Source organism: Mucor mucedo, assembly GCF_025094135.1.
Source record: "Mucor mucedo strain NRRL 3635 chromosome Unknown EV154scaffold_283, whole genome shotgun sequence".
NCBI lineage: Eukaryota > Fungi > Mucoromycota > Mucoromycetes > Mucorales > Mucoraceae > Mucor > Mucor mucedo.
This window is the reverse complement of record NW_026252567.1, coordinates 1-26,834: the sequence shown is the minus strand read 5'-3', so window position 1 is coordinate 26,834 and position 26,834 is coordinate 1. Positions and strand designations below refer to the sequence as shown.

The following is a 26,834-nucleotide window of genomic DNA, read 5'->3' as shown; positions in this document are numbered from 1 at the left end:
ATGAATGATATTCCCTTGTTCGAAGCGTCACACGAAACACATTGAACACGTTCGCGCAAAGGCGCAGCCAAAACCGGAGCCGTTATCAAAGAGTTCTTTAATAAATCGAAGGAAACTTGTTGTTCTTCACCCCACTCGAAAGCACAGTTCTTCTTAGTTAACCGGATTAAGGGTTCAGCGATTTCTCCATACCGGTGAACATACTTGCGGTAATAGCCACTAAGACCCAAAAAGCTCCTTATGTCGGTTGCATTTGCTGGCACAGGAAAATTCTTGACCTTCGTAATGTTACGTTCACCAGGAGTGTTTCCTTCCGCACCTAAGACATGACCTAAGTATTCCACCTTATCTTTACCAAAAAAGCACTTCTTACGCTTAAGTTTCAAATTGGAGGCGACGCAAGCTTCGAATAGCAACTCTAGATGGACCTTGTGTTCTTCCATGGTATTGGAAAAAATGAGTATATCGTCCAAAAAGACCGAACAGAAATCACCAATAAACTCCTTAAATATAGAGGACATTACTCTTTGGAATTGTGCGCAACCATTTGTGAGACCTTGAGCTAATCTTTTGTACTGAAAAGTACCCTTGCTAGTAATGAACCCAGTAACTTCAGCACCTTCCTTCAACGATAATTGATGATACCCAGACGTACAATCGAAAGTGGAAAACACCTTAGCTGAACCCACATCTTCAATCAACTGCGAAACAGTAGCCGTAGGATAATTCTCCTTTATGATTTGCTTATTCACAGAACGAAAGTCAACCACAGGACGCTTAACCGAAGTTTCCTTTTTATTCACCAAAAAGAGACAGCTTGACCATTCACCTTGAGAGGGCTCGATTATATCAAGATCCAACATTTCTTGCACATGTTGATCCACTAGCTCTTGATCCGACCAACCAAGACGAAAAGGACGATTCCTTACGGGTACAGCGTTATCCTTAAGCCTAATACTTGCTGAGTAGCCCTTGATGCATGTAAGACCTGAGACCTCAGAAAAGCAAGATTTATATTTTTCGATCACCTCGCGTAGCTCTTCATCAACACCTTCGGTGATATTGTCGGCGTTATACTCCAGAACCTTCTTGTCATCAGTACTGTTGTTCTCATCACCAGGGATCAAGTCATCCTCCAAAGTACTACAATACTTTTGGCTAGCCGCGACAACATAGATTTCTTGCTCCTGTTTGGACTTGAAGGGCATACGATTTACATGAGAAGTACGACCTTGAACCTTGATGATACCAGACGAGGTTGGCACCCTTATTTGGGAGTGAACCAAATCCAAAGAAACACCATACGCTTGAAACCATGGGACACCCAACAAGCAAATTTCAGAACCATCTTGCACCGCCATGTGCTCAGGCCTGATTTTACCACCTATTTCAACCGGTACATCCATAACAACATTTGAAGGTTTAGGAACCTGATCTTGGTTGAATCCAATAAGATGTAGACTATCACCATTTGGTACAAGACCAGCAGCAGCACAAACCTTCGATCCCAGAATCGAAACAGACGCACCAGTATCGAACACCGCCTCGATGAATTTGCCATTAATGGAAATCATGGCACGAAGAGGAGAACTAGATTTCATCTTCTGTAAATCATACGGGTAACGATAGACAGATTCAGCATCACTAAACTCCAAATCACCTTCATCTTCAGATAACTGCATGACATCAGAGCTGGTAGAACGACTTGAAACAACACCATAGTCTTCATCAGAAGCAATAGATGAAAAATCATCATCGATATCAACTTCGTTGACTTCCATGGGAGCACTAGTACCAGGTAAATCCTTCAAACCAGCAATGACCTTATCTGTTACACCAACAGACTTATTCCTAGCAACAACCTTAGATTCGCGAAGATACCTAATACCATCAATAATTTCAGCAGCAGCCTCCTTGTCCAAAGATAACCACTCCGCCATAGATATTCCCGCTTCGGTTCCTAAAAGCTTAGACCAAATTTTTGACCTTTTTAATTTAACAGGGTACCGCCTAGCCTTATTCCTAGTCTTGCGCTTGACTTGCTTTTGAAACCCAGAACTAACGACCTTACGATTTGAGGATCCAGCCATAGCTTCAACAGATGGAGGCGCCATAGCCCTTCGTTTGACACCATTGGTCAAAATTTCATTCGCCAAAATTTCCTTAGCACCATCGACCACCGTATCAACCAGTTGGACTTCTTGAGAATTTAGAGGATTTTTATTTATTTTGGGAACATCAGTAACCTCATTATTTACTGATGCTCGTTCTCTTTTCCCGACTCGGCAGAAGAATCAGCAGTATTACCCAAAGGAATACTATTACTACCAGTAGCAGGATTAGAGGCAGGAGCTTGACCTTGATCACGCAAAAACTTGGGGCAATCATACTTCTTATGACCAACTTCACGACAATAAAAACAAGTGAAGACAGGACGAGAACCATTATTACCATTGTTGCTATTGTAGGAGACGAAAGGTTTAGGTTGACCTTGTGCAGCACCTTCATTCAAACGCACCAAATTAATACTGAGCTGTTCAAGTTTAGCCACCAAAGAATGGACGTCGGAACTAGCCACAGAAGAGACATCGGAAAAACTTGACCTAATCGAAGGCTCAGGTTTATAAAGACCTTTCTCAGAAACAGCAGTACGACCAGAAAAATTATATTTCAAGAGACTCTTCTCAACTTGCTTGGCCTTGATTTTAGCACCCTCAAAAGAACTAGGAGTACCGTCCTTTTCTACCTCAAAACCGATATCAGAACGAATAGCCGACAAGAACGTACGAATCTGGAAGGCATCACTTTTATTCTCCAAAAGTTCAAAAAGTTCTTCCATCTTCAAGGCAACATCATCAATACTGTCGCCTTCGCCTTGCTTCATGTTCTGGAGTTGACTCCACCATTTATCTTCTTGGTCAGCCAAATATTGTTTCTTGAATAAGGTAGTAAATTCATCCCAAGAATTTGCCTTGACACCAATGACATTAAACCAAGTTTCAGCCTTTTGAACCAAATGATCACTGACGAGGAAAAGAACTTCATCATCCGTAAGCTTAGCAGAAACCTTCAAACGCTCCATTTTCTTGAGCCAAGTATAAGCCACATTTCCCAAGTCTTCACCAGAAACAGAAACGCCAGAAAAGCTACGCGGTTCACTAACACGCCAGTTAAAGCCCTTTTTCGTAGTTAAAGTATCAGAACCAGATTTTTGAGCCATTGTAGAGAGCACCTAATTACTTGTATTTAATAAACTTTCTCTGGTAGATCGGACCACTTGAAATGAATCTGATTGTCTTTATGTTTACCTTGTATAGAGTAATAAGAATAAACAAATGTATAGAATAACAAGAAGGAGACTGTAAGACTAATTGTTAAAGAATACAGACAAAAAGATATAGATTTGCACTAATAAGCTTTGAAATCTGCAAAGAAGTAAAGATAAATCACAAGTGTTTAAAAACAAGTAAAGTTTATCAGAAAGAAAGAATTCGATGACGTTTATTATTATAAATCAGACAATCTTATATAGACGTTTTGACAGCTGTCAACTATGGTACAAAAATAACTAATACGAAAATGGAATAAAATAATAACAGGGTACGGAAAAACTATGATGAGAACAATACAAAAATAGAGTAAATCAAATAAGGGTACGGGAAAACTATGATGGAAATAATATGAATAATAAGAAAAATAAAGAACTAAACAAAACAGGAAGGTAATAATAAAATAAGTGAGATACGAGAGAGAGCGACGAAATAACAATAAAAATAATTGTAACTGAGAAAGAAGAGAATTTCACGAGTAACCGACTAAGATAATTAACAACCTGCCAATTTTAGAAAAGCAGCAAAAAGACGCGAACTGAACCTTCGGAGAAAGAATACCAGAAAAACTTCTAGAACACCAAAAATAGTTTCACCGCAATATTATTTGTCGGGTCTTTATCACGTATTTTTAGAAACTCTTTTCTCACCGCCAAACTCAGTACCAACTAGATCTCCATTTCTCAGACAAGATTAACGCGCCATTCCACAAATGAGGGAACCAGAACCAAGGAACAAAGAAGAATAACCAAAATAATATTACCAAGCCACTTTTAAAGTGAACGAAAGCGATATCATTACCAAACTGCGCACGCATCAATCATCAAATACCGATCTTAGCTCAGTTGGTAGAGCGGGAGACTGTAGTGTATATTGTCATCTCTAGGTCACTAGTTCGACTCTGGTAGATCGGAATCATTTTTCCTTATTTTAATAAATGTGGTGTGTGTAGACATTACTTTTATCACAAATATGAATTATTCTATTTCATTTCTAATTATAAAGAGATCGAAGAAAGGTACAACATCATATTAAAATAGATACAGTTACTGCATTATATTTTCTGATTTTTCATTTTGGAATAAAACTGTGCGAGGTTCTTTATGTGAATTTATAGCTACTGATACTATCAAGCAGACTACTGGATCTAATTTTTATTTATCCTTCCGATACTGAAAAGATAGCTTGTTAATTGGAGCAACCACCTGGTGCACTAAAGTTAGGATACCGTTTGATCAACAATTATTAATACATCAAATTACGGGAGCAACCTTTGTGCTCAGAATCTATTAATATGTTATTTATTAGCCACCTATCAAATTGCAATGCTTCAGATAGTATAAATATATACTCGCCACAAGGTTTCACTCTGAGAACAGCCTTCAACAGTATGCTGATAACCAGCGGGGTCATACGTGATTTATGAAAAAAAAATTATACTATTGTCCATCCTTATTGTAATGTGGCAATTATTACTGTTATTTATAAATGATATCCTCAATAAATACATTTACAAATAATGACCAATATCTCATAGCTGCTACGTTCCTATGACCCGAACTAATGTCGATCTGATTTGATTCAGCTCTTGAAGTATGCCTTAGAAGACGAGTTTACGAAACTGCAGGAGTTCTAACAACGTAACTCTCAATGTTCTTAAGCAATTTCTACTACGCATTTTTATTTCTGGAAAATTATTTACCGTGCGTACCTGATTTTTCTCGGCGATCGGTTAAAAAACGACTAAATAGGAAACTACCTTATTTTTGGCTTGCAAAATGCATTACTTTCTTTTCTGAAAAATCTAAGCAGAGGGAAGTTTATTCTCTTCGTACACAAAAGTCTCTTAAACTATGTCATATCATGTCAGTTAAAAAATACACACTTCGAATTTGAGTGCAGATTGAATTTTTACATAAATGTCAATTTTTTTTTCGAGTCGGCCAAAAAACGACTAAATAGGAAATGCCATGTCTTTTGACATAAAAACAGATTTTATTTCAATTTATGAGAACTTTAGCCATAGAAACATTTAGTTTTGTCATAGAAGTTGTTTGGCAGATTCTACTATAGCGTAGTACGACAATGCTGTCCTTGCATAACTTCGAGCTTCCGCATATTAATCTACATAAACTCGATATGTTACAAGGTTGTGTGACTAACCGGAGAATCAATAAAAAAAGTGTATATAAAGGATCTGCTTAGATCCATTAATGCAATTATTGACCAAGTCAAATTAAATTTATCATTATGAACACTTCTACTGAAAAAAGTAACATTCTGCTATTAAAAAACCATGAATAGTAGCAAAAAAATTAATTTTTTATTTTAGTTCCCTCAAATAGAAGTAGCGGTAGTAGCGCCAGCAAAATAGGATCCACTGTCTATAATGATATTGAATCTTACCCCCAAGAAAAAATTATTGCCAATGGCTATAATCCGAAAGATGATCCTAATCACCCAGTGGTAGTTATTTGCTTATGTGCATGCTCTAGATATGATTATAATTCGTTAACCAATTGTTATGTAGAACTGGCCCAAGGGAAAAAAATACAGTGGTCTCATTGTGGTATCGTGTAATTCATTTATGGGCTACTTTTCTTCAGCAGTCTACGTAAGCTGACAGGAAATAAATACTGAATACAAGGGACTTGTCTGACCGCATTTTTTTTTATATGTAGATGCCTGCTACAAATGATATTATGATTTACTTTAATACAAGTCTTACGGTATGCAATAAATAGATTCACAAAAAAGATTTAGTTTGAATTGACTCATTTTTTTTAAAAAAATTGTAGACCATTAATGCAACAATTGCCCTCTTTTTACTAATGACTGCTCTTGCTGTAAGTTCATAATCCAACTTTAATTTCATCGGTAACTTATGACTTTTCTTTAGCCTCTCATTTGGGCTCCACTTAGTGAGCGTATTGGCAGAAGGTAAGAAAAGAGGCAATTGACTCGATAAAAAAAAGGAATAGAAAAAGAAAGGGTATATGTAAAAATTATTTTTATTAGATGGGTGTATATTGTTTGTATGGCACTATATACAGTGTGCACCATCATATGCGGTATCTCCACTAAGCTAGGATTGTTCTTTGTATTCCGTTTACTTCAGGGAATATTTGTCAGTGCCGGTCAAGCAGTAGGCGGTGGTAGTGTCTCAGATATTTTCGAGCCTCAGGATCGTGGCAAGGCCATGAGCATTTATATCTTAGGGTAAGGAATAATTCCTCTGACCAATTTAGATGTGATCTGATATTTTACCCTCAATTGTAGTACAATTCTTGGCCCTGCCATTGCCCCTATTGCTGGTGGTTATATCGATCAATTTTTAGGATGGCGGTGGATATTTTACATCAAGACAATTATGGGTGGCGTCCTTACTATATGTAGTTTTCTTTTTATCAAGGAAACACTTTATCATCCTGATGCCGAACAGCCTCCTCCTCTTACAAACATAAAGGAGCGTTTACAGAGACTCAAGTTCAACCCAGTAAGTTTTTCTCTTTTCATGTGTAAATTTACATACTGACTAATTTTTCTCAGCTTGGCAGTCTTGAGCTTTTATTACAGCGCGAAGTGTTGGTATCTTGTATCCCTATGAGTGTGGCATTTGGCTGGTTTTATTTCTTAGTGACAATTCTTCCTTCAACTTTTGGAAGCATATATCACTTTTCTGCCGGTGCAATTGGTCTCTGTTATGTAGCAGGTGGTATTGGCAACACGTTCGGGTCGGCTGTTGCTGGTATATTGTCCGATAAATTATATGCCAAGGCAGTTATAAGAAATGGAGGTGTAAAAAAAAGCGAGTTACGGTTTAAGCCTATATATTTTGGTGTACCATTGATGGTGATAGGACCTATTATGTATGGTTGGTTTCTTCATGCCGGATTGCATTGGATTGGACCTCTTATTGCTAACGTCATATGTAAGTAAAAAGTAGAAAAAAAGGGGAGACCATGATATACAGGAAACTAAAAAAAGCGTTTTATAATAGCTTGTATTGGAATCATGTTTACGGTTACAATTACCAGTGCTTACTTGGTTGACGCTAATCCTTCAAAGGCAGCATCAAGTGAGTGACTTTTTTGCTTATTATTCTTCATTTGCTGATATGATTGCATGAATTTTATCTTTATAGCTGTAGCAGTGGCTAACTTTACAAGAAGTGTATGCGGTATGATTTTTTCCCTCACTGCCGTACAGATTAGACAATCACTTGGTGATGGATGGTCCTAGTAAGTAGAGAATAGTGTAAACTAATGGACAAGTTTATTAATCATATTTTTTTAGTACATTGATGGCCTTGATGTGCCTTATATTTCATCTTACTTTAATTCCCATTGTTCAAAAGTTCGGTCAAGAGTGGCGAGAGGGGAGACAATGAAACCCATTTATTAGTTTTAGCAAGGTTCAACTCCATATAACATGCTTGGTTGTTACCTCTAACTATTTATATACATTCAAATAACCTTATGTTAATAATATTTAGTATTTAATAAAAGATAAATGAAATAAACAAGTTATGATATCAATCCTACTTTGCATTTATTTACGCGCTACCAAATTTAGAAGGTTAAAAAGTTCCCATCCCACGGTCTTTTGTTTTAAACAGTTGAATCACAAGGACACAAAACAAGAATTCTGGTTATAAAAGACCAATAGGTAAGAGAGGAAATATATCTTTACACTTTTTATAAACAAGAAATGCCCATGGTCAAAAATCTGGAAAATGTTCATCAGGAATTGATGGATATTGCTCGACAATCAAACAAACTCTCGTATACCAAGTATAGTTTTGGTGATGTTGAAAAATTGCAAAATCGACTTCGTCTCATTGATTCACAGTACAATGAAGCTCGGTTCAGAGATATGACTTCGGATAATGGGTGTTACGAGGAGGAAGGTCAAGCTCAAGTCTCTGATGAGTTGGTCAAGGTTCACAAGACACTTCGCATTATGCTTACTCGCATTGATAATTGATATTTTCTCTGTTGGGTCGGGCTCTTCGCTTGTCTCAAGACTTGCAAATGCATACATACCATTTTTTGTTATTCTTTTATCTTCACCTTCCACCTGGTTTATAATATTATTCTTTATAAAATCAATAAAATGCAACATGCAATGCAAAGTGTACATCTGTCTTAAGATGATGCCATTTTAGAAGGGCAGATTCAAAAAACAGACCCAGAACTACTTTTAGAAGTTAATAAAAATGGGGGGAGGAGAGGAAAAGAGGGAAAGATAGGTTGATGTAAAGTAGCTCACCTACATTTGTATGCTTTAATTCTGCGTACTTGTGATACGCTTGACTTTTAAAAATAATCACTTCTGATACCTACATACTTTGATTTACAACAGCGAATATATTAGATACTGATTTTTTGGTATGAGTTTGGGTCGAGATGTTTTATTTATCTCAAGTGTAGTATTTAATTCAGAAAAACCATTTTTTTTAAAAAAAACAGATAGCTGTTGTGTAGCAATGCCAAATGCCAGAGCCCTCCCATTTTCCTAGAATGATTTTTTTTTTTTTTTTTTTTTTTTTTTTGGTGTGATAGCAAGAAATGACAGCAGTTTTTCTTTCTTATTTGATGATGGTAAGCAGTTAATCACTTTGAAAACTGCTAGGATGATATAATGTTTTCCTTGATAGTCAATGCATGCTACAGGTTTGAGATTTATAATAAGTGATCAGATTTAATCAATATCTGCATAAAAAATACACACTATTTCTTTGACTCGACTCCAATTATTATAGAGTTCGCTTTTGTTGAATGTAATTCATGGTTTTGTAGCCTTATTTGGAAAGTTTAGGTAATGGCAAACAATCAATTTAAAGCTCATGGCTTCAAAGAAGTAAAAATTAATAAAGAGGAGCGACAATTTTTTGGCGAAACGTTATTTGTTCTGTTTTTTTTTTGTGTCAGCGGAAAATCTCAAAGCTTGCGTTTCAGTAATTAGCTTTAAGATATTAAAGGTTGACAGTGTTTAGTGGTATACCATTTATTCATATTATCGCCCTATCATCAACGGTACCCCTAGTACCCCCCAATTGTCCAAACTAGGAAACTAAAACGGACAACCCCCAAAAAGCTGCGGAAAATAAAATAAAAAATCCTTGGGGGTGAAGCGAACTTTTTTTTGTGTTTTATTCTTTTCCAAAGTACTACCATGTCACAAAAAGCTTCTTATCCTACAGCTCCTATAGCTTGGATGAGTCAAGCGTATGAATCCACCCCTAAAGTTGAACCGGAGCCACCGCGTCCACAACCCGTCATTGCAAACACCTCTACAGAAAGGTAAAAAAATAGAATGCATGTTTTAACAAAGAGACTCAATTTAAAGAATATAGCATGGAGCGTCCTGAATCACCTACGTTACCACCCGAGCAAGATCCTACTACTACCAAGACTATTACACCACCTTCTCCTCGTCGTTACGACTATATCGATACTTCCAGGCCTCCGCCGCCACCTCCTTCAGGTAATACATACATACACATGTATAATGTATGTAGATAAAAAGGGAGAAAGGTACTAAATGCTTCTTTTTTTGCTGTTGCTGTTGCTAGCACACTACTATGCACAAACCATGGATAAGGTCAACAAAGACCCACCACTCCCTCCTGCTCCTTTAAAAGTCAATACACAACGTCCGTCCAAACCCAACACCACTCAGCAACAGCAACAACAGCATTATCAACATCAAAATCAACAACGTAAATCGAAACGACCTATTCATATGTCAGATCATATGGCAGCTGCTATTGAATTAAGTGTCAGTCCAAACGTCGCACCGGCTCCCGCTGCTGGTATGTACTGGTCACGTGCCATCACGTATGGCAGAGGTCCTTCCCGACCTTTACGTGCTCACTCAGCCAATTTGATTGGAGAGTATTTGTATGTATTTGGAGGATGTGATGTTAAGGTGTGTTTCAACACATTGTATGTTCTTGATATGGGTAATTAGAAAAGTTTGTAAAAAAAAAACAAAGAGAAAAATTAACGCCATGAATCTATAAAAATAGACACCCTAACATGGTCAAAACCCCGTACATCAGGACAGGCACCACCACCTTGCCGAGCGCATTCATGTACGACAGTGGAACGAGAAGTGGGAGGTAAAAAAACCTATCATCTTTATGTGTTTGGTGGTGGAGATGGACCGAATTATTTCAACGATTTGTATGTATTGAATATTGATACCCTGATTTGGAGCAAGCCAAAAACGGAAGGAGAGCCGCCTTCCCCCCGTCGAGCCCATACAACGTGTATATGGAACGGAAAGATCATAATTGTGGGGGGTGGGGATGGTGCACGTGCGCTGGCGGATGTGCATACTTTAGACGTCTCTGACCCACACGCTCTTAAATGGTCTTTATTGAAACCAGAGGGAAATCCTCCTATTGCCAGAGGATATCATACCAGTAATCTGATCAAGGATAAGTTGATTGTTTATGGCGGGAGCGATGGCCATGAGTGCTTTAGTGATGTACATATTTTAGACCTAGGTAAGGATTCCTTCTTTCATATCCACCGTAACTGAAATTTATCATCAAATATTAGTCTCCAATACCTGGAATCAGATGGATTTAGATCGTGCCGTGCCTCGATTAGCTCACTCTGCAACACAAGTAGGCTCTTATGTATTTGTTATTGGTGGTCATGATGGGACAAGATATTCAAACGAAGTATTGCTCCTGAATTTAGGTACAAAAAGAAAAGAAAAAGGTAAAGGATCAAAAATTTAACGATAATTTAAATAGTGACAATGAGTTGGGAAACAAGGAAAATCTACGGCGGAGCACCAAGTGCCAGAGGCTATCATACCTCTGTATTGCACGATTCCAGGCTTTATATACTGGGTGGATACGACGGACGACATGTATTTGAAGATGTATACATGCTGGAATTAAGCGCTTGTGCTTATTTACCACAAATCACCAATTTTGAAATCGATGTTTAAGAGCAGTCTTTCTTATAGATGCCTGCAATAAATAGTGATAATCGTCAGCTTTAAAAATCATTCATAAAACTATCATATTCTGCTATATGCTGACATTCATACTGGAGGTTTTACCCTCGTGAGCCTTTGGTTTTAGTGCTTGACTTCCGTTCCTTTTTTTATGTGTGATATTACTATTCATATTGAAATATATAAAAGGTATTATTTAGTGAAAATCAGATTATGTATATGATCAGACCGTTGGAATGAATAGGTGTCTAAGAAAGAGGATATCGGCTTGACAAGGTCCGTGCTTCCAATCTGAAGATAACAACATAAATGTTTCGCAACGTTGTAATACCCAATAAAAAGCCGTAGTCACTTCAGTTGTTTGTAATAATCTGTCTAAAAAAATTCTTTTGAACCGAAAACGTCATTTTTAGTTCATAAATTATTTTCTACATACGAAGCGTTTCTTCATAAATATGTAATATATCGACCATAACATACGAACAACCGCAAACCTTTATAGTCAACAAGCCTATTTGATGTTAGACAGTCAAGGGTGGTGCCTAGCTGTCTATCTCATTAATCAATTTTCGGCTGAAGAAGACAGTTAATTCTTATACGACTTAAGCTCTTTATCCAGCTGTGAGTAAACGCATAAATTCGCCTTACCAAATCGGGATAACAGACTGCTAAACTGGACTGTTTAAAAGAGCAGTACAGAAAAAAATCAGAGGAAAAAAGTATAAAAGACTCGAAAAAGTAAGCAACCTATTTGTTTCTTTAGTGACCGTACTCTACAGGATCTGTATGCAGTATGTTTCAATTCTACGTTTTCTAAACTAGATACAATCCCAAAGTTAGTCGATGATTTTCAGTAGACCTTCTTTTGAGTGAAGTGTGCCGATTATTGTTCTCTGAACAGTTTTCGTCAGTTGATGATCTCGCCTGTCTTTATTCCAAGGACATGGCAAGGAAGGAGCTACAAGTCTGATAACTTATTTTTTTATTATGAATTACAAATGAAATAATCAACACAACTGGTTGAATCAAAATGACCAGAAAAGGGTTTAGGGTTTATAATACAGTATGAAACAAAAAAAGTTTTTTTTGACATTAAAATATTATTCGATCAGAAAACATCGCAAGTATTGATCATGGTTTCGTTTTGCGTGAAACCGAAGTTTTTTCTAAGTGTAGTCGTGGGCTGTTAAGTCCATTGTTGCAATGATCTATTCCAGTGGTTAATTCCGAAAATGTCATTTAAGTACTACGAGATGGTAACAGTGAAATTGTATGTATAAAAACTACTTCATCAAATGTTCGCTTGCATACCTGGCCATTGACTCTTCGAATTGCCTCTGCACAATTAGTTGACCTGGCTGTACAGTCAAATGTTAGCTGTGATGGAAAAACTCCATTGGCCTCTCTAGAAGTCGAGACTCGATGATAAGGAGGCAGAATATTGTCCACGAGGGAAATGTCTAGAACTCCGTATTCTTTTCAAACGTATTTTTTAGAATTACGTAATGGTCTACACGTCGATTGACATGCCATATCGTCTAAAGTTCATAGGATGATCGATTTCTGTTTTTCATAAAATCTGCTTCATTGTCTTTACAAGCTACTGCTGGAACGCAGATATTCAACTACCAAGTTCCGATTTACTTGGGAGGTTTTTGCATATGTTTCTATTAAGTAAATGCCCAAACATTATGAATATAAACAATTAGATCATTCTGACATAAGCTCTTGTTTATCAGCCTATAAATAAAGCTGATTCACACACTTTTTTCTTTCCCTTAACATACTTCTTCCATCGTAGGAAAGTAACCGATAACGTAAAAATGTTAGTTAGTAATGGCTCTTGTTTCTTTCAAAATATGTTAAATCGGAAAAGCTATATTGCGGCTGCGGCTAGTCTCTGCTATAGCAGGGCGACCTTCTAGGCAGGGTTCTTGAGCTTTGGAACTCACAGACTGTGAATAACAAGGTTTCACTGTAAATAGGTTTAATCATACTGGCCTGCTGGTCTTAGCCAGAATTGCTGTAAGTGGTATAAAAAAAATACGCTCGAAAAAAATACGGAGGTCTAGACATTTCCGTCCACGAGCGATCCTCTGAGGGAATGAGAACATTCTCAGCGGCAGCAACAGCAACAGCAGCAGCAACAGCAGTAGTAATAGTGGATGGAACTATCACTAATTTCTATGGTTCAGACAATTGTCATCGCTGATGAATATTTTTTCTTGTAAAAAATACGAGACCAAAAAGAAAAAGATGTTTGGCTATCTATTAATTGTGTTGCAATAAAACGTATGGCTTATACCCATAATGTTCTTCTCCAGCCTTTAAAGTTTTTTACGGATGAGAGGGTGACTTTTCTTTTTTATGATAAAATAAAAAAACACGAAATCACACTTTTTTTTCCCTTTCATAATAAACAAAAATGTCAGCCATGGAAGATAACGTAAAGCATTACGAGTTGATTCTTGTTAATGTAGGCTTGTTAACATGTTTTATTTGTAGGACGTTAACGTAGCTAAACAAGAACAAGTAAACTTAGTTTCTAAATTCTACCCCTCTCGATAATTAACTCAAGTCTTTTAAATAAAAAAGGTACCACCAAACGATCTATTACTGCAACATTTGGAATCCATTAAAAGCAATGCACCTCAGAACAAGGAAGAAGTAAAGTATACATACGCACCTTTTATTTTTATTTGAAAATAGGCGCCCTTGAATTAACAAGATATATATTTATAGTTTTATCAACAATCCTTTCAAATATTCTCGACCTTGAATCGTTGTGTCAAAGGCAACGATGCCACCTCTTATAAAGATGCCAAGTAAGACACCCCTTTCAGACGTCACTCTGACACAACTTAATCATTTAAAAAATAATAGGAAAAGCGAAATCAGCGACATTGTTTCTCAATACGTCGACCTTGTTCATGAATTCCCAGAGACCAACCGAGTACCCATTTGGGACATGGCCAATTTACTCTATTTTTCTGACGTACCTTGGTCTACCAGTTTGAACGATTGGATCAATGAACATGTAGCCATCCCCGACGATAAAAACGAGTTTGAAATTGCCGTGCATCAAATATTACGTGGTAACGCCATTGAAGCTATCGATCAATTGAATGCGATCGCAGACTTGACAGAAGCTCAACTTGCTACCATTAAGATCATCACAGATCTTCTTGACCAGTTTCAACATCTGCAAGGCGACCAAACCACCTATGCAGCTCAATGGTCTTTATGGCATGAATTATGTGCTACAGAACTCTGCAACTTTATTAACATGTGTGAAGAAGTAGGAGACTCCAATGTGGATCAAGAGATTCGCGTGATATTTGATGTCTTATGTGGCGATGAAGACACAATTTTCTATTCGGGTACGTATTATGAAAAAGTCATGGGTACCCTCTTGTATTCAAGACCGGCTACTACCTTGTCCGGACTGACCCATTTGGCTCAGCGCCTAGTTGACGAGGACACGCAAGTGGAGCCCAGTGCCTATATCCTGATGGGTTGTTTCGATGAGGCCTTTGAGACCTGTCATGATCTCTGGTTACAGACACATTTAGGCCATGCTTTAATTGTCCTGGGTGCAAAACAGACCGATAAAACCTTGTTGTCCGTAGAAACTGAAACGATCATTGATCCTGTCTATTACTCTATCCGCGAATATGCTACAAAGTTTGCCGAAAAGAATATGTGGAAGGAAGCTGTTGTCTATCTCTCTGCCTGTGTAGAGAACAGAGAAATATGGATCAAGCAGGTAAGCGTGATTAAATATATATGCATATGAATATTGCGAACTGGGTATTTATTTCTCTTTATTTTGTAAATGCATGATTTAGCTTCTGGGAGAATTACCTTTAAAGAACAAAGAATTAAGTTTATTGATGGGTATACTTCATATTGCAGAGGAACACAACATGATAGCTGTTCAACGCTACATCCATCAAGCCATGGGTCAACGATACGAGGAAAAGAAAGAGACACGACAAGCCACGATTGAATACGGTAAAGCGCAAGATTTGAAAGCTTTGGATCGATTTGCACATGCCGAGTTCAGTCAGTATCTGAGGACAGGAAAATTGGGCGATGTGGTGACAGATATGGAAGCGTTGAAGTCGAGTCCGCATTATGCCATGCTGATTGTTTATCATAATTTTAGAGTGTATATTGAAAAGAAGGATTGGAAAAAGGCAGCAGAGGCATTACTCGAATTATTGAAAGATGAACATTTACCCACTAAATTTGAAATCGTGTTACTGGTGGATAATTTTGTGATTTTGCAAGATCCAAGAGACTTTTATACCGAGGAAGAATTACTTCATTTGATCAAGATCTTTCGCGTCGTCACAAAAGATAATGTTCATCATGATTTTTTTGCCAAATACTATCAATTTATTCATCATCATGACGTACAAGGTTCTGTGGTGGTTGCAAGAATGCGAGAATTACTTGGTTACAGAGCTGCTACCGTAGCCATGGAGAGTAAAGACTTAATCACCACGACAGAAGAGGTTCATGCCTAATTTTTCTTTAATAAATCTTTCTTTTGACACACACATGTGTGTAACCCTGTGTGCGTGCGTGTGGGGAATATTTTAGACCTGGGTTTCAACTTTCTTTTCTTCCCTCTTCTTTTTATTCCTTTGACTAATGACAAACATAGAAAAGAAACCCGACTTGAAGGAATTAGCAAAGATCTTGTCTGATGCCTATTATCATGTTTTACAACATGCTAATTCACCCAGAGAAGCTGTAGGTTTCGTCCTCTTTTAAAAAAAATAAATGAAGGTCATTCTCCATGACTCATCGTATTCTTTCTAGCTTGTGAAGGACTTGACGCAGCTTTCAAATTACAGCAACGATTTACCCGTGCCTTGGTTCACCCATGCATTCATGGACACTCTTTTAAGCCTTAAGGACGAATTTATCACACACAATAACATCACAGGCTTACAATCCATCCTCACACTTTTCTCCAGTTGGCTTCGTCGTTGCCCTACGACAGACAATAACCACCTTACTTCGGTACTCGATACACTATTTAAAGTCCTCACCAGTTCAGACCCCACTTACCTCACGCTTCAAAAAGAATGTTGGATCGGTTGGGTGGGATTAATAGGAAAGGAACAGGATATCAAATTATTAGACGGCATGACAAGCATTATTCTCGCCATGGAGGACCCCGCACGTATACACTCTTTAGCCGATACCGTTGATGCCGGTGTAGCGCATGCCTTGGCTCAAACTACCGCACTCAACGATTTTGAAGTCGAGACCTGTCAACATTTGTTAGAAGCTCATATTCAGTTCTGTCATCGTCGTCGCTTGGATGGTCCTCGCGCTATGATGACTACAATGGAACATGTCGTGGATATAAGATCACAAGAGACCCCACAAAGCTGTGCCGAAGCTCATTTAACCACGTTGGTTCAAATGGCAAAAGACGTAGTATCAAATCAGTCAGATGCTCACTTTGTCAGATTGGCCGTGGTCGCGGGGATCGTTCGTATGCTACAATTCAATCAAGGAAAAAACACTAAAAAAGTGTTAGCATTACGAGAATCTGTTGAAGCTATCTTGATCCAACATCTTGATATGGCAGTGAAGGAAGAGCATACCACAGTAAATCAAGGTAAAAACCACCAATTTTTTTTAAAAAAAAATTGCATATAAAAGTATGCTTACGTAATAAAAATAGATTGGATTGCTTTCTTTGCTGGCAGATGTCTAATCCAAATCCCTCCTACCATCTTATCTGAGATGAAGAATACCCCTGCATTATTAAAGGTTATGTCACAAAGCTTATTAAGCACTTTGAACGGTGGAGATATATTACACCGGTTACAAAACACAGGAGCAATGACAGCCGAGGTATCTCACATGGTAGAACAACCCATGTTTAAGGACATTGGACGTATCTCTCGCGCCATTGCCAAACTAGTTGAAATATGTATTCAGGAAAAGAAATCTACCGTGGTTGTCCAAGCTGTCTTGGATCGATTGGTTGGTGTTTCTTATAACGTCTTTTTTGATTGGGATCGATATTTAATGGCGCATTCTAGCAAGACCATGACCGCAGGTAAAATTGGGGTTTTTTTATGGAAAACGTACAAAGAAGGATTTACTAAATACATGTACGTGTAAGCAGAGGAAAGCAGTAATTACAAGGAACTTGAAAACAAGGTGTGGACGCTATTCAAGAGCATTATGTTCTCATTTACAGTAATTTTAAAATCCGTGGCGGTAGACACAGAAGGGTTAGTGGGTGTACCTCATGCAGCCCAAGATATTATTGCTACCTATGCCAATTTAAATTTTATGACGGAAAATTTAGGAGAAGGTGTAGGACGTCAAGCGTATCAAGAAACCTTGACCAATGCCGTTGCCTATCTCTTGCACGATTCCTGTCAATTAAACACCCTTCTATCTACCGCTTTTAAGGAATTTGGTACTAATTACATACTATGTACAAGAAGAAAGAGAGACAAACTAATATGAATAACATAGCGCCCTCTCATTTTGTAAAGGATACAACACCTGCAGTTGAACTACTCTCGTTTGTAAAGCAATCACGGCTCTTGTTTTTCTCAGATTTGGTGGAACAAGTGATGTCGCGTATTGAAAACGAGGTGCTGGAACAAGATATTTTGCCCGTGCTATATCCTATTTTAAAATGGAAACGCATTGCCAATAAAAATCTGTATGAAAGTGCTCATACAGCTGTTATTAGTGCTTTCTTGGCAGAGAAACCCGTCTCACGCGAATTAGCCGGTGTCTATTCCCAGATCCTGATCGAGGTAAAGAAAAAGATAAAAACACGGGGGACTGACATATGTACTTACATTTGTGTATAAATGTACGTAGAATTTCCCGGAGCCAATGAATTTAGATCAGTTTAGGTTTGGGTTTAGTACACTGATTGGAGCACTATGTAGCATGGATGATGCCTTGGCCTGGTTAACGGTAGAAGGCTTGATTCACAAAATTCGATCACTGACAAATGAAAAGGACCTTGTGCTTCGTAATGAATATACCACTGCCTTGATTGATTTACTCAAACCATTATCCCTGGGTCCCTTTTTTCCTTCCATTCTGGACGAAATTAAGCGTTTGATTCTAGCCCAAGAAACAGAGGCCATGCAAAAGGCTACCATGAAAATCCTGTTTGAGACAGTGAGTGGAAGTGGTATCTCTGATATGAGAAGAACAGAAGCCGTTGGTTGGTTTTTGGAGTTAAAGCATGAATTAAAGTTTTAAAAGTATTTTATTCTGATATATGTATAAGGTTATGAAGACTTTTTTTCGTTGACTGAAATGTAATGGTACGCGACGATGAGTACCATGGTGACTACACCGAGTGAATTGGCAATAAGTGTGAGTTGGTTATCTGTAATCATGTCTAGTGTTCTGCATATAAAAGGAATAAGAGAGTTAGTTCAATGAAGAAAAAGAGAACAATATTATGATTACTCTTTGTAGAATGGAAAACAAGATGAAAAGGCACAACAATAATAATTTCGTCCAATTCATTTGCACCAACAGCAGCACAACAGTTCAATTTTTTGAGAGGAGTTTAGAATGCGTTGTGTGTGTGTACTGTGTTAAGACACACACACAAAATTTATTATTTACAAAAAAAAATGACACAAGTTCATGCAATGTAAAACAAGACGAATCAAGTTCTGAATTCTTTTCGATCAGTTCGAACATATTCTGCAGCAGATGCTAGTAAATCTATGGCAGAAGGCTTACGCTCATGCCTTGGTGCTGATGATGATGGTAATGGTGGCGGTGGAGGTGGAGGAGCTAATATTGGCATTGGTGCAATAGGGCAAGGGTAGGGTCCAATGACTGTTTGTTGTTTATAATAATGGTTTTCTAGGACGGGATAGGCAGATGCTCTTCTAGGTTTGACATGATAAGGATGTGTCGAGACAGCAGGTATGAGTGAATGCCGATGTCGAGTGTTTAAGTTTTTGGTGCGATTCATTTTGGCTCTACGATTCTGAAACCAAACCTATCAGAAAAAGTTAAAAAAAAAAATTTAATCTATACAAAAAAATATATGTAAATACCTGGACTTCACGCTTGGTCATGTCGAGTTCTTCTGCTAGATTCTCTCTGATTTCTGAACTGGGGGTATCTGTTTGATCAAATATTTCGATAAGTCTATTGTACTGACCGGGCGAGATGCGTTTTCTTTTGGCCTTGGTCAGTTGTGATCGACTACCACCCCCCATGACGGGTGATAGTGTACCACTTGATATAATTGGTGATAAATCCACTGGTTCGTCATTTAATAATGCGGATATTGCTAATGACCCTCTTCGATTGGTGTGTTCTTCCATTGATATACAAAAAAAAAAACAGAAGAAAAAGTAAAAGAAAGACCTCAAAATAATAATTAAAAAAAAAAACTTTTTGTCGGTTTATCATTTTTAAGCTGAAACTTTTTTTTTTTTTTTCACTCTGTCTCATTTTCATCATAATAAGATATATACAATAATGAATTCGAACTCCATTGTAGAATAACAGACATAAAAATAGGTCTTGCGCATCAGGTACAGTGTTTGTTTATGCTAGCTCCTCTTTTTGCTTTCTTTTTCCTTTTTCTTCTTCTTCCTATAAACTTATTATGCCTCATGATATAGAGAATTATAGTGCGATCAGGGACATGAACAGAAGAGAACTACAGCAACAAAGACAACGGATCGTCTTATTTGGTATCCTAGTAATCGTTTCCATGGTTTGCGTCTTCGTAAGTTATGTTGTCTCTTCCGTTTCCAAGCCTACCTGCTCCGATCAAATCATTTGGATACCCAGTTGTAATCGAGAGGAATATCTCCATGAAAACACTTTACTATAGATACCCTTAAAATAAAAAAGTTAACTTGTTCTACGCGTTGCTGCTACACAACGTCAAGAGACCCTTTTCGGTAGATCGACCCTAACGCATTCACACGTGATCACTACAGATACACACACACACACACACAGAAAGACATGATACATTTTTTTTTATGATTTTATTATGAGATGTCTCACAATAAAAAAAAAAGGGGGATGAAGATTGTATTTAATTGAAAAAAGCAATTTACATGGTGAGTTCCATAATGGCGTTAACGACATCGTTCTCGTTGTTCTTCAAAGCCTTAACGGCCTTGGCGCGAGAGACGTTAGCTTGGGTGATGACTAAATCGATATCCTTCTCCTCAACACCGGTGGCATCAACTTCTTCATCGTCTTCCTCAGGGGTTTCCTCAACAAGAGCGGGTGCTTCACCTTCTTGGTTCTCGGCTTCGGCAGCCATTTGTTCGGCAAGAGCAGATTGGGCTCTGGCGTTCATGTCTTCAGCTTGCATTTCACCGAAAACAATGTGGGTGTCAGAGTTGACACTCATGAAGACCTCAGGGTTGGCAATGGCGAAGACGTTGGCTTGACCACGAGTGAAAGTAACACGAGTGATACCTTCAACGGGCTTCAAACCAAGACTGAGGATGGCCTTACGGGCCTTTTGTTCACCACGAGATTGAGGGGAGAGGGCAGACATCTAATAAAAAAGGGGGGTGTTACTATCGCTACATTATAGCTGTCTCACTTTGCTTTCTTCCTCTCCAACTGTTGTCATCAATGATTTTTTTTCCAAAAAAAGTAGTGGTGTATACAGGGCCTTTATTCTAACTTGAGAGCTCTATTTTTTTTTTTTTTTTTTTTTTTTTTTGCCGTTATCCGTTTTCATAAAATTCATCCATCCATCCATTTTTTTGGGCATCCATTCTTTCATCATCTACTTTTTTTGCTTTTTCATTGATGTCGTTGCAGGAGAGTCTTTCAGCTGACGAGGAGGGTATGCAAGACTTACAATATTTATAATAGAAAGAGTGATTCAATATTCCGTATTTCTTTTGGAAGATCAATCCTCACTCTCCTCCTCCTCCCCGCCCCCTCGTTCATCGGACATTCAAAAGATTTGGAAACGGACCTTTTTTTTCTTCACTCTCTGCTGCTAACGTGTGCGTTCTGTCATTCGAGGGAGTAAACAGACATTATTGGAATGCACATTGACTATTAACGATAGAGGTAAAATGAACTACTATCTATATAATGAAAACATTTTATAAAATGAATGGATACTGATATGAAATGCGTTACTAGCTCACTACCATTGTTTCCTCTTGAAGAGAATGCGTGTTTAAAAATAAAATTAAAAGGCCTAATGTCCGTGAATGTATGTATCCTCTATTTATAAATTCTGTCGCGCATACATCAAACAGTTGACAACTGTAGCCCTCTTTGCTGTATACAATAAAGGAATGCATAATTACACAACTTCTACTGATAAGAGGGACAAGAAATCGGCCTTGTCTTTTTTTAAAAAAAGGGCTTATTTTTCTCTATTTTAAGAATTCATCCTATGACAAAATGATCAATGCTTATGTATCTCTGTTTCGCAACAATAAGTGCATATGTATCAATCATAACAGCTCTCTCTCTTTTTTTTTTTAGTTGCTATAAAACGACGTCACAAATAGAATACGTCACCTCTCTCAAATTTTCAGCTTGCGCAACGCAATGCAACCACGCGTTCCTTCATCAAAAAAAGTCGCAATAAAGCTTTTAAAAACATCTTCCATTTAAATCTATATACAACATAAAAATGGAGTGTCTTTTTGGAATTACAGGAAATGGGTTTACTTTACTTGCAGCTGATACCATCAGTGCTCGTAGTATTGTGGTGATGAAGGCTACGGAAGACAAGTCTCGTCAATTGAACGCGCATACCGTCATGTTATATACGGGTGAACCTGGTGATACTGTGAATTTTGCCGAATACATTCAACGTAATATTAAGCTTTATGGCATCAAGAATGGGATCGAACTTAGTCCCAAAGCCACCGCCACTTTCACTCGTCGCCAATTAGCCGATTCCTTGAGAAGCAGGGTAAGTTTACTGTTATGACATTTACGAAAAAAAAAACATTCATCTTAATCATACAATGACACACAGCACCCATATTCTGTCAATTTGATTATTGGCGGTTACGATGCAAAGAAGGGACAACCCGAGCTTTATTGGATCGATTATCTCGGTGCGATGGCTTCATTGCCCTTCTGTGCACAAGGTTATGGTGCTTATTTCTGTACATCGTTGATGGATCGTTATTATACAAAGGATATGAATGTTGAGGAAGCAAAGAAGTTGATGGGCATGTGTATTCAAGAACTCAAGACAAGATTTATTGTCAACATGCCCAAATTCAATATCAAGTTGGTTGATAAAGATGGTGTCCATGATGTCGAGTTGTAATTTTTTTTTTCTGCGTGAAAAAAATAAAAGAAAGTCTTATAAAAAAGAGAAGAGAGATAGGCACATTGAATGTTTATAGGTTTTTTAGATGGGAGGAATCGTGGTTTTAAGGAATTCGGCAATATCTATGATCTCTTTATCATTGGCAGAGTGAACAAGGCCAGGATAGGTTTTGCGGGTAACATTATAACCCATCGATTGGAGCTTCTCAGCACTTTCTTGACCATAAATGGGCTTCACCACAGGATCTTCATCACCATGACACATCAAAATAGGTGTTTTTCTATTGGCATCCGAAGCCATCTACACAATAGCATTTTTTTTTTTTTTTTTTTTTTTTTTTGGAAGTTAGCACCCCATATCTTTGCTTTTTTTTTAAACAAACAGAAACTTACGGCAGGGAATTTGCTAGATAATCCGAGCGAACCACTACATCCCACAATACCCGCCAACTTGTACTCGGAAGTCAAGCCAGTTAATAAGGATAGAACACAGCCTTGAGAGAAACCACCGACAATAATTCTGTTGGCAGGGATACCATTATCCACTTCTTTCGAGATAATCTTGTTTGCTTTATATTTTGTGTGAGTCACTCCGTCCTACTTATCCTTCTTCAATATTTAACTTCTTACCCAAGGAGATGGAGCTCAACATGCCGGCCTCATCCTCATTCTTCAAACTAAACTTGTCAAGACCAGATAAATCAAACCACGCTATAGGGTATTATGAGTATTTGGGAGCGTGTCTTTTTCTATTAGGTTATATTGCTTACCGGGCATGGGGTAACCACCGTTTAAAGCAATGGGTCTAACAGGACTAGAGTACAATTATGAGTATCTAGAGGAATGTAAGAACGAGGATCGCTTTTTTTTTCTTACGCATTAGGAAGAATCCACTTGACATAAGGGAAAAGAGTCGAAAGTTCTTCGGCCAAAAAAGACCATCCAGAACCAGTATCACCAAGTCCATGAAACCAAAGCACAGTGGCGGTATGTTTGGTCTTTGCTGCAACTACAACGGCGGTTAAGGACATTTTTTTATAAATTCTGCTTGCGCGGGGGTGAGAAAAATAAATTAAGAAGAGGTTTGCTCTTTTTGTGTGTGTGTTGCCGTTTGGGATGGGTTTTAAAAAAGGAGTCACAGTCTCACCTTTTCGATATCACAAAGGCCAATGACAACACTTGCATAAGAATAAAACGACACAATTAGGACAATTGTATAGAATCAAATTATAACAAAACTAAATAAATTATACGACGGATTTTATGGGGAATAATGCTAGAGAGTACTCCCGGATAATGTTGTAAATAAGGTGATCTTGTTACTGTCATCATGCTTTATTACAGATGTTAACAAGTTACAGCAAAAAAACAAAGCATGTTTTGAAGTGGGAAACAGCACCAAGATACCTCTAGTGGTCTTTGGAGACGGACTGAAAAACTAGGTCATATTAAGTTCAATTATCTGAGACATGGCGTATCTAATAAAATATATAGACAACTAGAAACAAGAGAAAATGTTGCAGAACTATTGTTTATAGATGTCAATGAGTTTAAGACATCGAAGGTAATTAAGAAAAGATTACACAAAATATAAACATTGCACTTTCAGCTGAAACAGATTCATCATAGATTTGAAAATGTTTCTTCCAAAACAATTTGGGAAATCTCAAAAGTAGACAAGACGGCCATGAAAAAAAAAAACAAAAGATCTGCCAAGTATTGAAGTGCAAAACTTACAATATTTACTTTCTCCAAAAAAGATAAGCCAAAGGTATGAGAATTAATTAACAATCAGGATATCCAGAAAGGAGATCGCTGGTATAAAATAGGTATTTCTTATTATAGATTTGTCTTTTTTTTTTATCTAGTACTAAATATAAGGGGTATGATCATTGTTGTTTATGCACGCAAATCTACATTAGGCTTCATGTTTTAAAAAAAGAAAACTTGACAATAGAAATTTATGCTAGGTTTATGTATCAAGGGCAATTCCATCATTCTCTACCATGAAGCTATTCGAACTCACTGTATCCGTAAGTATGCAAGGTCATTTAGCGTAATATACACTGGGTTAGTTCAAATTATGTTTTCTGACACAAGTAAAAAATGTTCGATTATCATTATGGATCATCACATACCAATAAACATTGTAAAACAAAGAAAGTGATTTTTTTAATAAAGCTGGTGTATAAGAGATGGTGGGATAGAATGCAATGTTATGGAAAAGGGTGGAGGGGGGAATATTTATATATGTACAAAAAAGAAAGGTGTGTTATGTAATTATAATGAATACATCGGAGATATGGGGTTATTTGTTTAGAGGATATTACGGCTACGCATTTTCAACTTTATACGACACATTTGAGAATCAACGGTATCTAACCGGGATTCTAATTCTTCTCTGCGTCTTCTGACAAGCGCATTTCCTCCACTGGAAGGGGCTTTACTGTATTCCGCTTGAAGCTAAATAGAAAAGTTTTGTTAATAAATAATATGAAAAATTGCATAAAAACAAAAAACCAACTTACGAGTTCTTTTTCTCTTAGCAACTCTCGCAATTGAGCATCCAATTCTTCTGTACATTCTTCAAGAGGAGCAGTTAGTTTTTTTTGTTGTGGGGTCTTGGTGGTCTTGGCTTCAGTAATTTCTGTGGGAACCAATGATTTTCTAGATCTGGATATGGCAGGATAAGCACCAGCCGCAGTCGCCGCAGTAGCAGTAGTGCCAACTGAAGCAGCCGCAGTCGCAGTGTTGGGCTTTTCTTCAGAGGGGGTATGAGTGGTAGAGGATTTATTTCCAGGACTATGAGTACGACGTTGTGGTCTAGATCTACCTGACTTTAAATCTGCAACTACAGCATCTATGGAGCTATATACAAGTAAATAAATTTGATTAGGAACCACACATATATTCAACAAAGGAAAAAAGGGCCAAACTTACGTTGTAGGAGAAGTCATATGGTTAGATGAGTTCAAATCATCATTAAAAACGCCCATTCTTAAAAACTGTTCCATGGTAGATTTCAATAAGCGAACTTGATTTTGAGAGTGATGAAGTTGAGCGGCTAATAAACGATCACTGGATTTGCCTTCTACTGTCTTGTTATATTTAGAAGGCCTCTTCTTTTCAAGTTCACGTAATTCTTTATTCTTATCATCAATTTCGGATTTCAGTGCTCTTGTTTGGGTTTCTAATTGACGCAGTTGTTCGGTTGCTTCATTTAATTTGTCCATCGTAGATGAAAGGTCATCCTGAAATCTTTCTTTCAGGGTCTACAATTTTTTTTTTGTTTCTTTAGTTCTCTTGTCATACCCCTTTTTTTTGATTTTAATGTGAGTTTTATTACCTTTTCATTTTCAAACTTTTTTTTCCATTCTATATTATCCGCCGCTAAATCATCCACGTTTTTACTCAGAAATAATACATCCTTGTTATACGCTAATAATTATAAAAGTAATTAGTATTCGTACAATGATACACCCCCTTTTATAAACATATTTAAGACACACACACAAACCTTCTTTCTGCTTTTGAAGCGCTTTTACTGTAGCGCGCTCTTTGTCCAGTTTAGATCGTAATTTCTCAATTTTAGCATCAGAACCTGTTGTTGTCCCAGGTGGGCTGGTGCTGCATAAACTACTGATCGATTTCGCACTGTCCTTTCGTCTAATTCTACGATGACTACCATGATGACTACTTGAATCAGACGACGAAGCATCTGTATTATCTTGTTGTACAATCATCATCTGCTGCTGCTGCTGTTGATGTTGCTGCTGTTGGAGCTGTGGATGTTGTTGATAATAAGGCTCTTCTACTACTGATCTATTTGAGAATAAGCTATCATCCATTACTTCTGTCGGTGGAGACCAATCATGAGGAAACGAATCATGACTTTCAAAACTGGAATTTTTTCTCCTCAATGGTGGCTGTTGCTGGTGTTGGTGTTGCTGCTGCTGCTGCTGCTGTTGTTGTTGTTGTTGTTGTTGGGATTCATCTAGCCCGAGACATTGTACAATACGATGGCCATAACCATCCTTGATAATCAAGTTATGTACTGTGTTGGATCGAACAAGTCGTCGACTACTGTATTGGTTGGTATCAGATTGTTGACGTGTGTGAAATTGACGATTATCTTCAGAGCTTGCTCTTCTGTAATAAGCAGGTCGATGCACCGTCAAGTAATCATCACTTGTAGCGGGAGATGCA

At 37.6% G+C, this 26,834-nt stretch overlaps 10 protein-coding genes and 1 non-coding gene across 11 annotated transcripts; 7 read left to right on the top strand and 4 right to left on the bottom strand.

The window, feature by feature from the left end:
• Positions 1-4,159: 4,159 nt before the first annotated feature.
• EV154DRAFT_t172 lies at positions 4,160-4,243 on the top strand. Its single transcript has one exon. It is a non-coding gene; the product is annotated as a tRNA-Tyr (tRNA).
• Positions 4,244-6,010: 1,767 nt separating this feature from the next.
• On the top strand, positions 6,011-7,415 carry EV154DRAFT_432983 (major facilitator superfamily domain-containing protein; the record flags this gene model as incomplete). Its single annotated transcript, XM_051596706.1, has 8 exons — positions 6,011-6,058; positions 6,128-6,175; positions 6,229-6,269; positions 6,321-6,548; positions 6,609-6,825; positions 6,879-7,077; positions 7,189-7,260; positions 7,330-7,415. 8 exons carry the CDS (start codon positions 6,011-6,013, stop codon positions 7,413-7,415), a joined length of 939 nt encoding a protein of 312 aa, XP_051450170.1.
• Positions 7,416-7,996: 581 nt separating this feature from the next.
• Positions 7,997-8,460, top strand: EV154DRAFT_454289 (uncharacterized protein). The gene has a single exon (XM_051597304.1). It carries the CDS (start codon positions 8,040-8,042, stop codon positions 8,313-8,315), a length of 276 nt encoding a protein of 91 aa, XP_051450169.1. The 5' UTR covers positions 7,997-8,039; the 3' UTR covers positions 8,316-8,460.
• A 1,616-nt stretch (positions 8,461-10,076) lies between these two features.
• Positions 10,077-11,300, top strand: EV154DRAFT_432980 (uncharacterized protein; the record flags this gene model as incomplete). Its single annotated transcript, XM_051596705.1, has 4 exons — positions 10,077-10,296; positions 10,363-10,845; positions 10,901-11,044; positions 11,101-11,300. 4 exons carry the CDS (start codon positions 10,077-10,079, stop codon positions 11,298-11,300), a joined length of 1,047 nt encoding a protein of 348 aa, XP_051450168.1.
• A 2,395-nt stretch (positions 11,301-13,695) lies between these two features.
• Positions 13,696-15,907, top strand: EV154DRAFT_533560 (Nup85 nucleoporin-domain-containing protein). The gene is made up of 6 exons (XM_051603985.1): positions 13,696-13,755; positions 13,815-13,841; positions 13,905-13,976; positions 14,052-14,134; positions 14,193-15,075; positions 15,158-15,907. The coding sequence occupies exons 1-6, from the start codon at positions 13,735-13,737 to the stop codon at positions 15,839-15,841; spliced, it is 1,770 nt and encodes a 589-aa protein (XP_051450167.1). The 5' UTR covers positions 13,696-13,734; the 3' UTR covers positions 15,842-15,907.
• A 61-nt stretch (positions 15,908-15,968) lies between these two features.
• Positions 15,969-18,575, top strand: EV154DRAFT_541077 (uncharacterized protein; the record flags this gene model as incomplete). Its single annotated transcript, XM_051604469.1, has 6 exons — positions 15,969-16,070; positions 16,161-16,950; positions 17,017-17,397; positions 17,467-17,540; positions 17,846-18,115; positions 18,183-18,575. The coding sequence occupies 6 exons, from the start codon at positions 15,969-15,971 to the stop codon at positions 18,573-18,575; spliced, it is 2,010 nt and encodes a 669-aa protein (XP_051450166.1).
• Positions 18,576-19,018: 443 nt separating this feature from the next.
• Positions 19,019-19,741, bottom strand: EV154DRAFT_533555 (uncharacterized protein). Its single transcript, XM_051603984.1, has one exon. The coding sequence runs from the start codon at positions 19,664-19,666 to the stop codon at positions 19,349-19,351; it is 318 nt and encodes a 105-aa protein (XP_051450165.1). The 5' UTR covers positions 19,667-19,741; the 3' UTR covers positions 19,019-19,348.
• Positions 19,742-20,304: 563 nt separating this feature from the next.
• EV154DRAFT_533552 (NAC domain-containing protein) lies at positions 20,305-21,035 on the bottom strand. Its single transcript, XM_051603983.1, has one exon. It carries the CDS (start codon positions 20,866-20,868, stop codon positions 20,413-20,415), a length of 456 nt encoding a protein of 151 aa, XP_051450164.1. The 5' UTR covers positions 20,869-21,035; the 3' UTR covers positions 20,305-20,412.
• A 771-nt stretch (positions 21,036-21,806) lies between these two features.
• On the top strand, positions 21,807-22,668 carry EV154DRAFT_166342 (nucleophile aminohydrolase). Its single transcript, XM_051594186.1, has 2 exons — positions 21,807-22,260; positions 22,327-22,668. Exons 1-2 carry the CDS (start codon positions 21,976-21,978, stop codon positions 22,624-22,626), a joined length of 585 nt encoding a protein of 194 aa, XP_051450163.1. The 5' UTR covers positions 21,807-21,975; the 3' UTR covers positions 22,627-22,668.
• On the bottom strand, positions 22,495-23,714 carry EV154DRAFT_166313 (Phospholipase/carboxylesterase/thioesterase). The gene is made up of 5 exons (XM_051594185.1): positions 23,505-23,714; positions 23,399-23,442; positions 23,259-23,339; positions 23,022-23,197; positions 22,495-22,929 (listed from the first exon to the last, which is right to left on the bottom strand). The coding sequence occupies exons 1-5, from the start codon at positions 23,657-23,659 to the stop codon at positions 22,711-22,713; spliced, it is 675 nt and encodes a 224-aa protein (XP_051450162.1). The 5' UTR covers positions 23,660-23,714; the 3' UTR covers positions 22,495-22,710.
• Positions 23,715-24,944: 1,230 nt separating this feature from the next.
• Positions 24,945-25,861, bottom strand: EV154DRAFT_432988 (uncharacterized protein; the record flags this gene model as incomplete). Its single annotated transcript, XM_051596707.1, has 3 exons — positions 24,945-25,091; positions 25,157-25,430; positions 25,569-25,861. 3 exons carry the CDS (start codon positions 25,859-25,861, stop codon positions 24,945-24,947), a joined length of 714 nt encoding a protein of 237 aa, XP_051450161.1.
• Between the last annotated feature and the right edge of the window lie 973 nt (positions 25,862-26,834).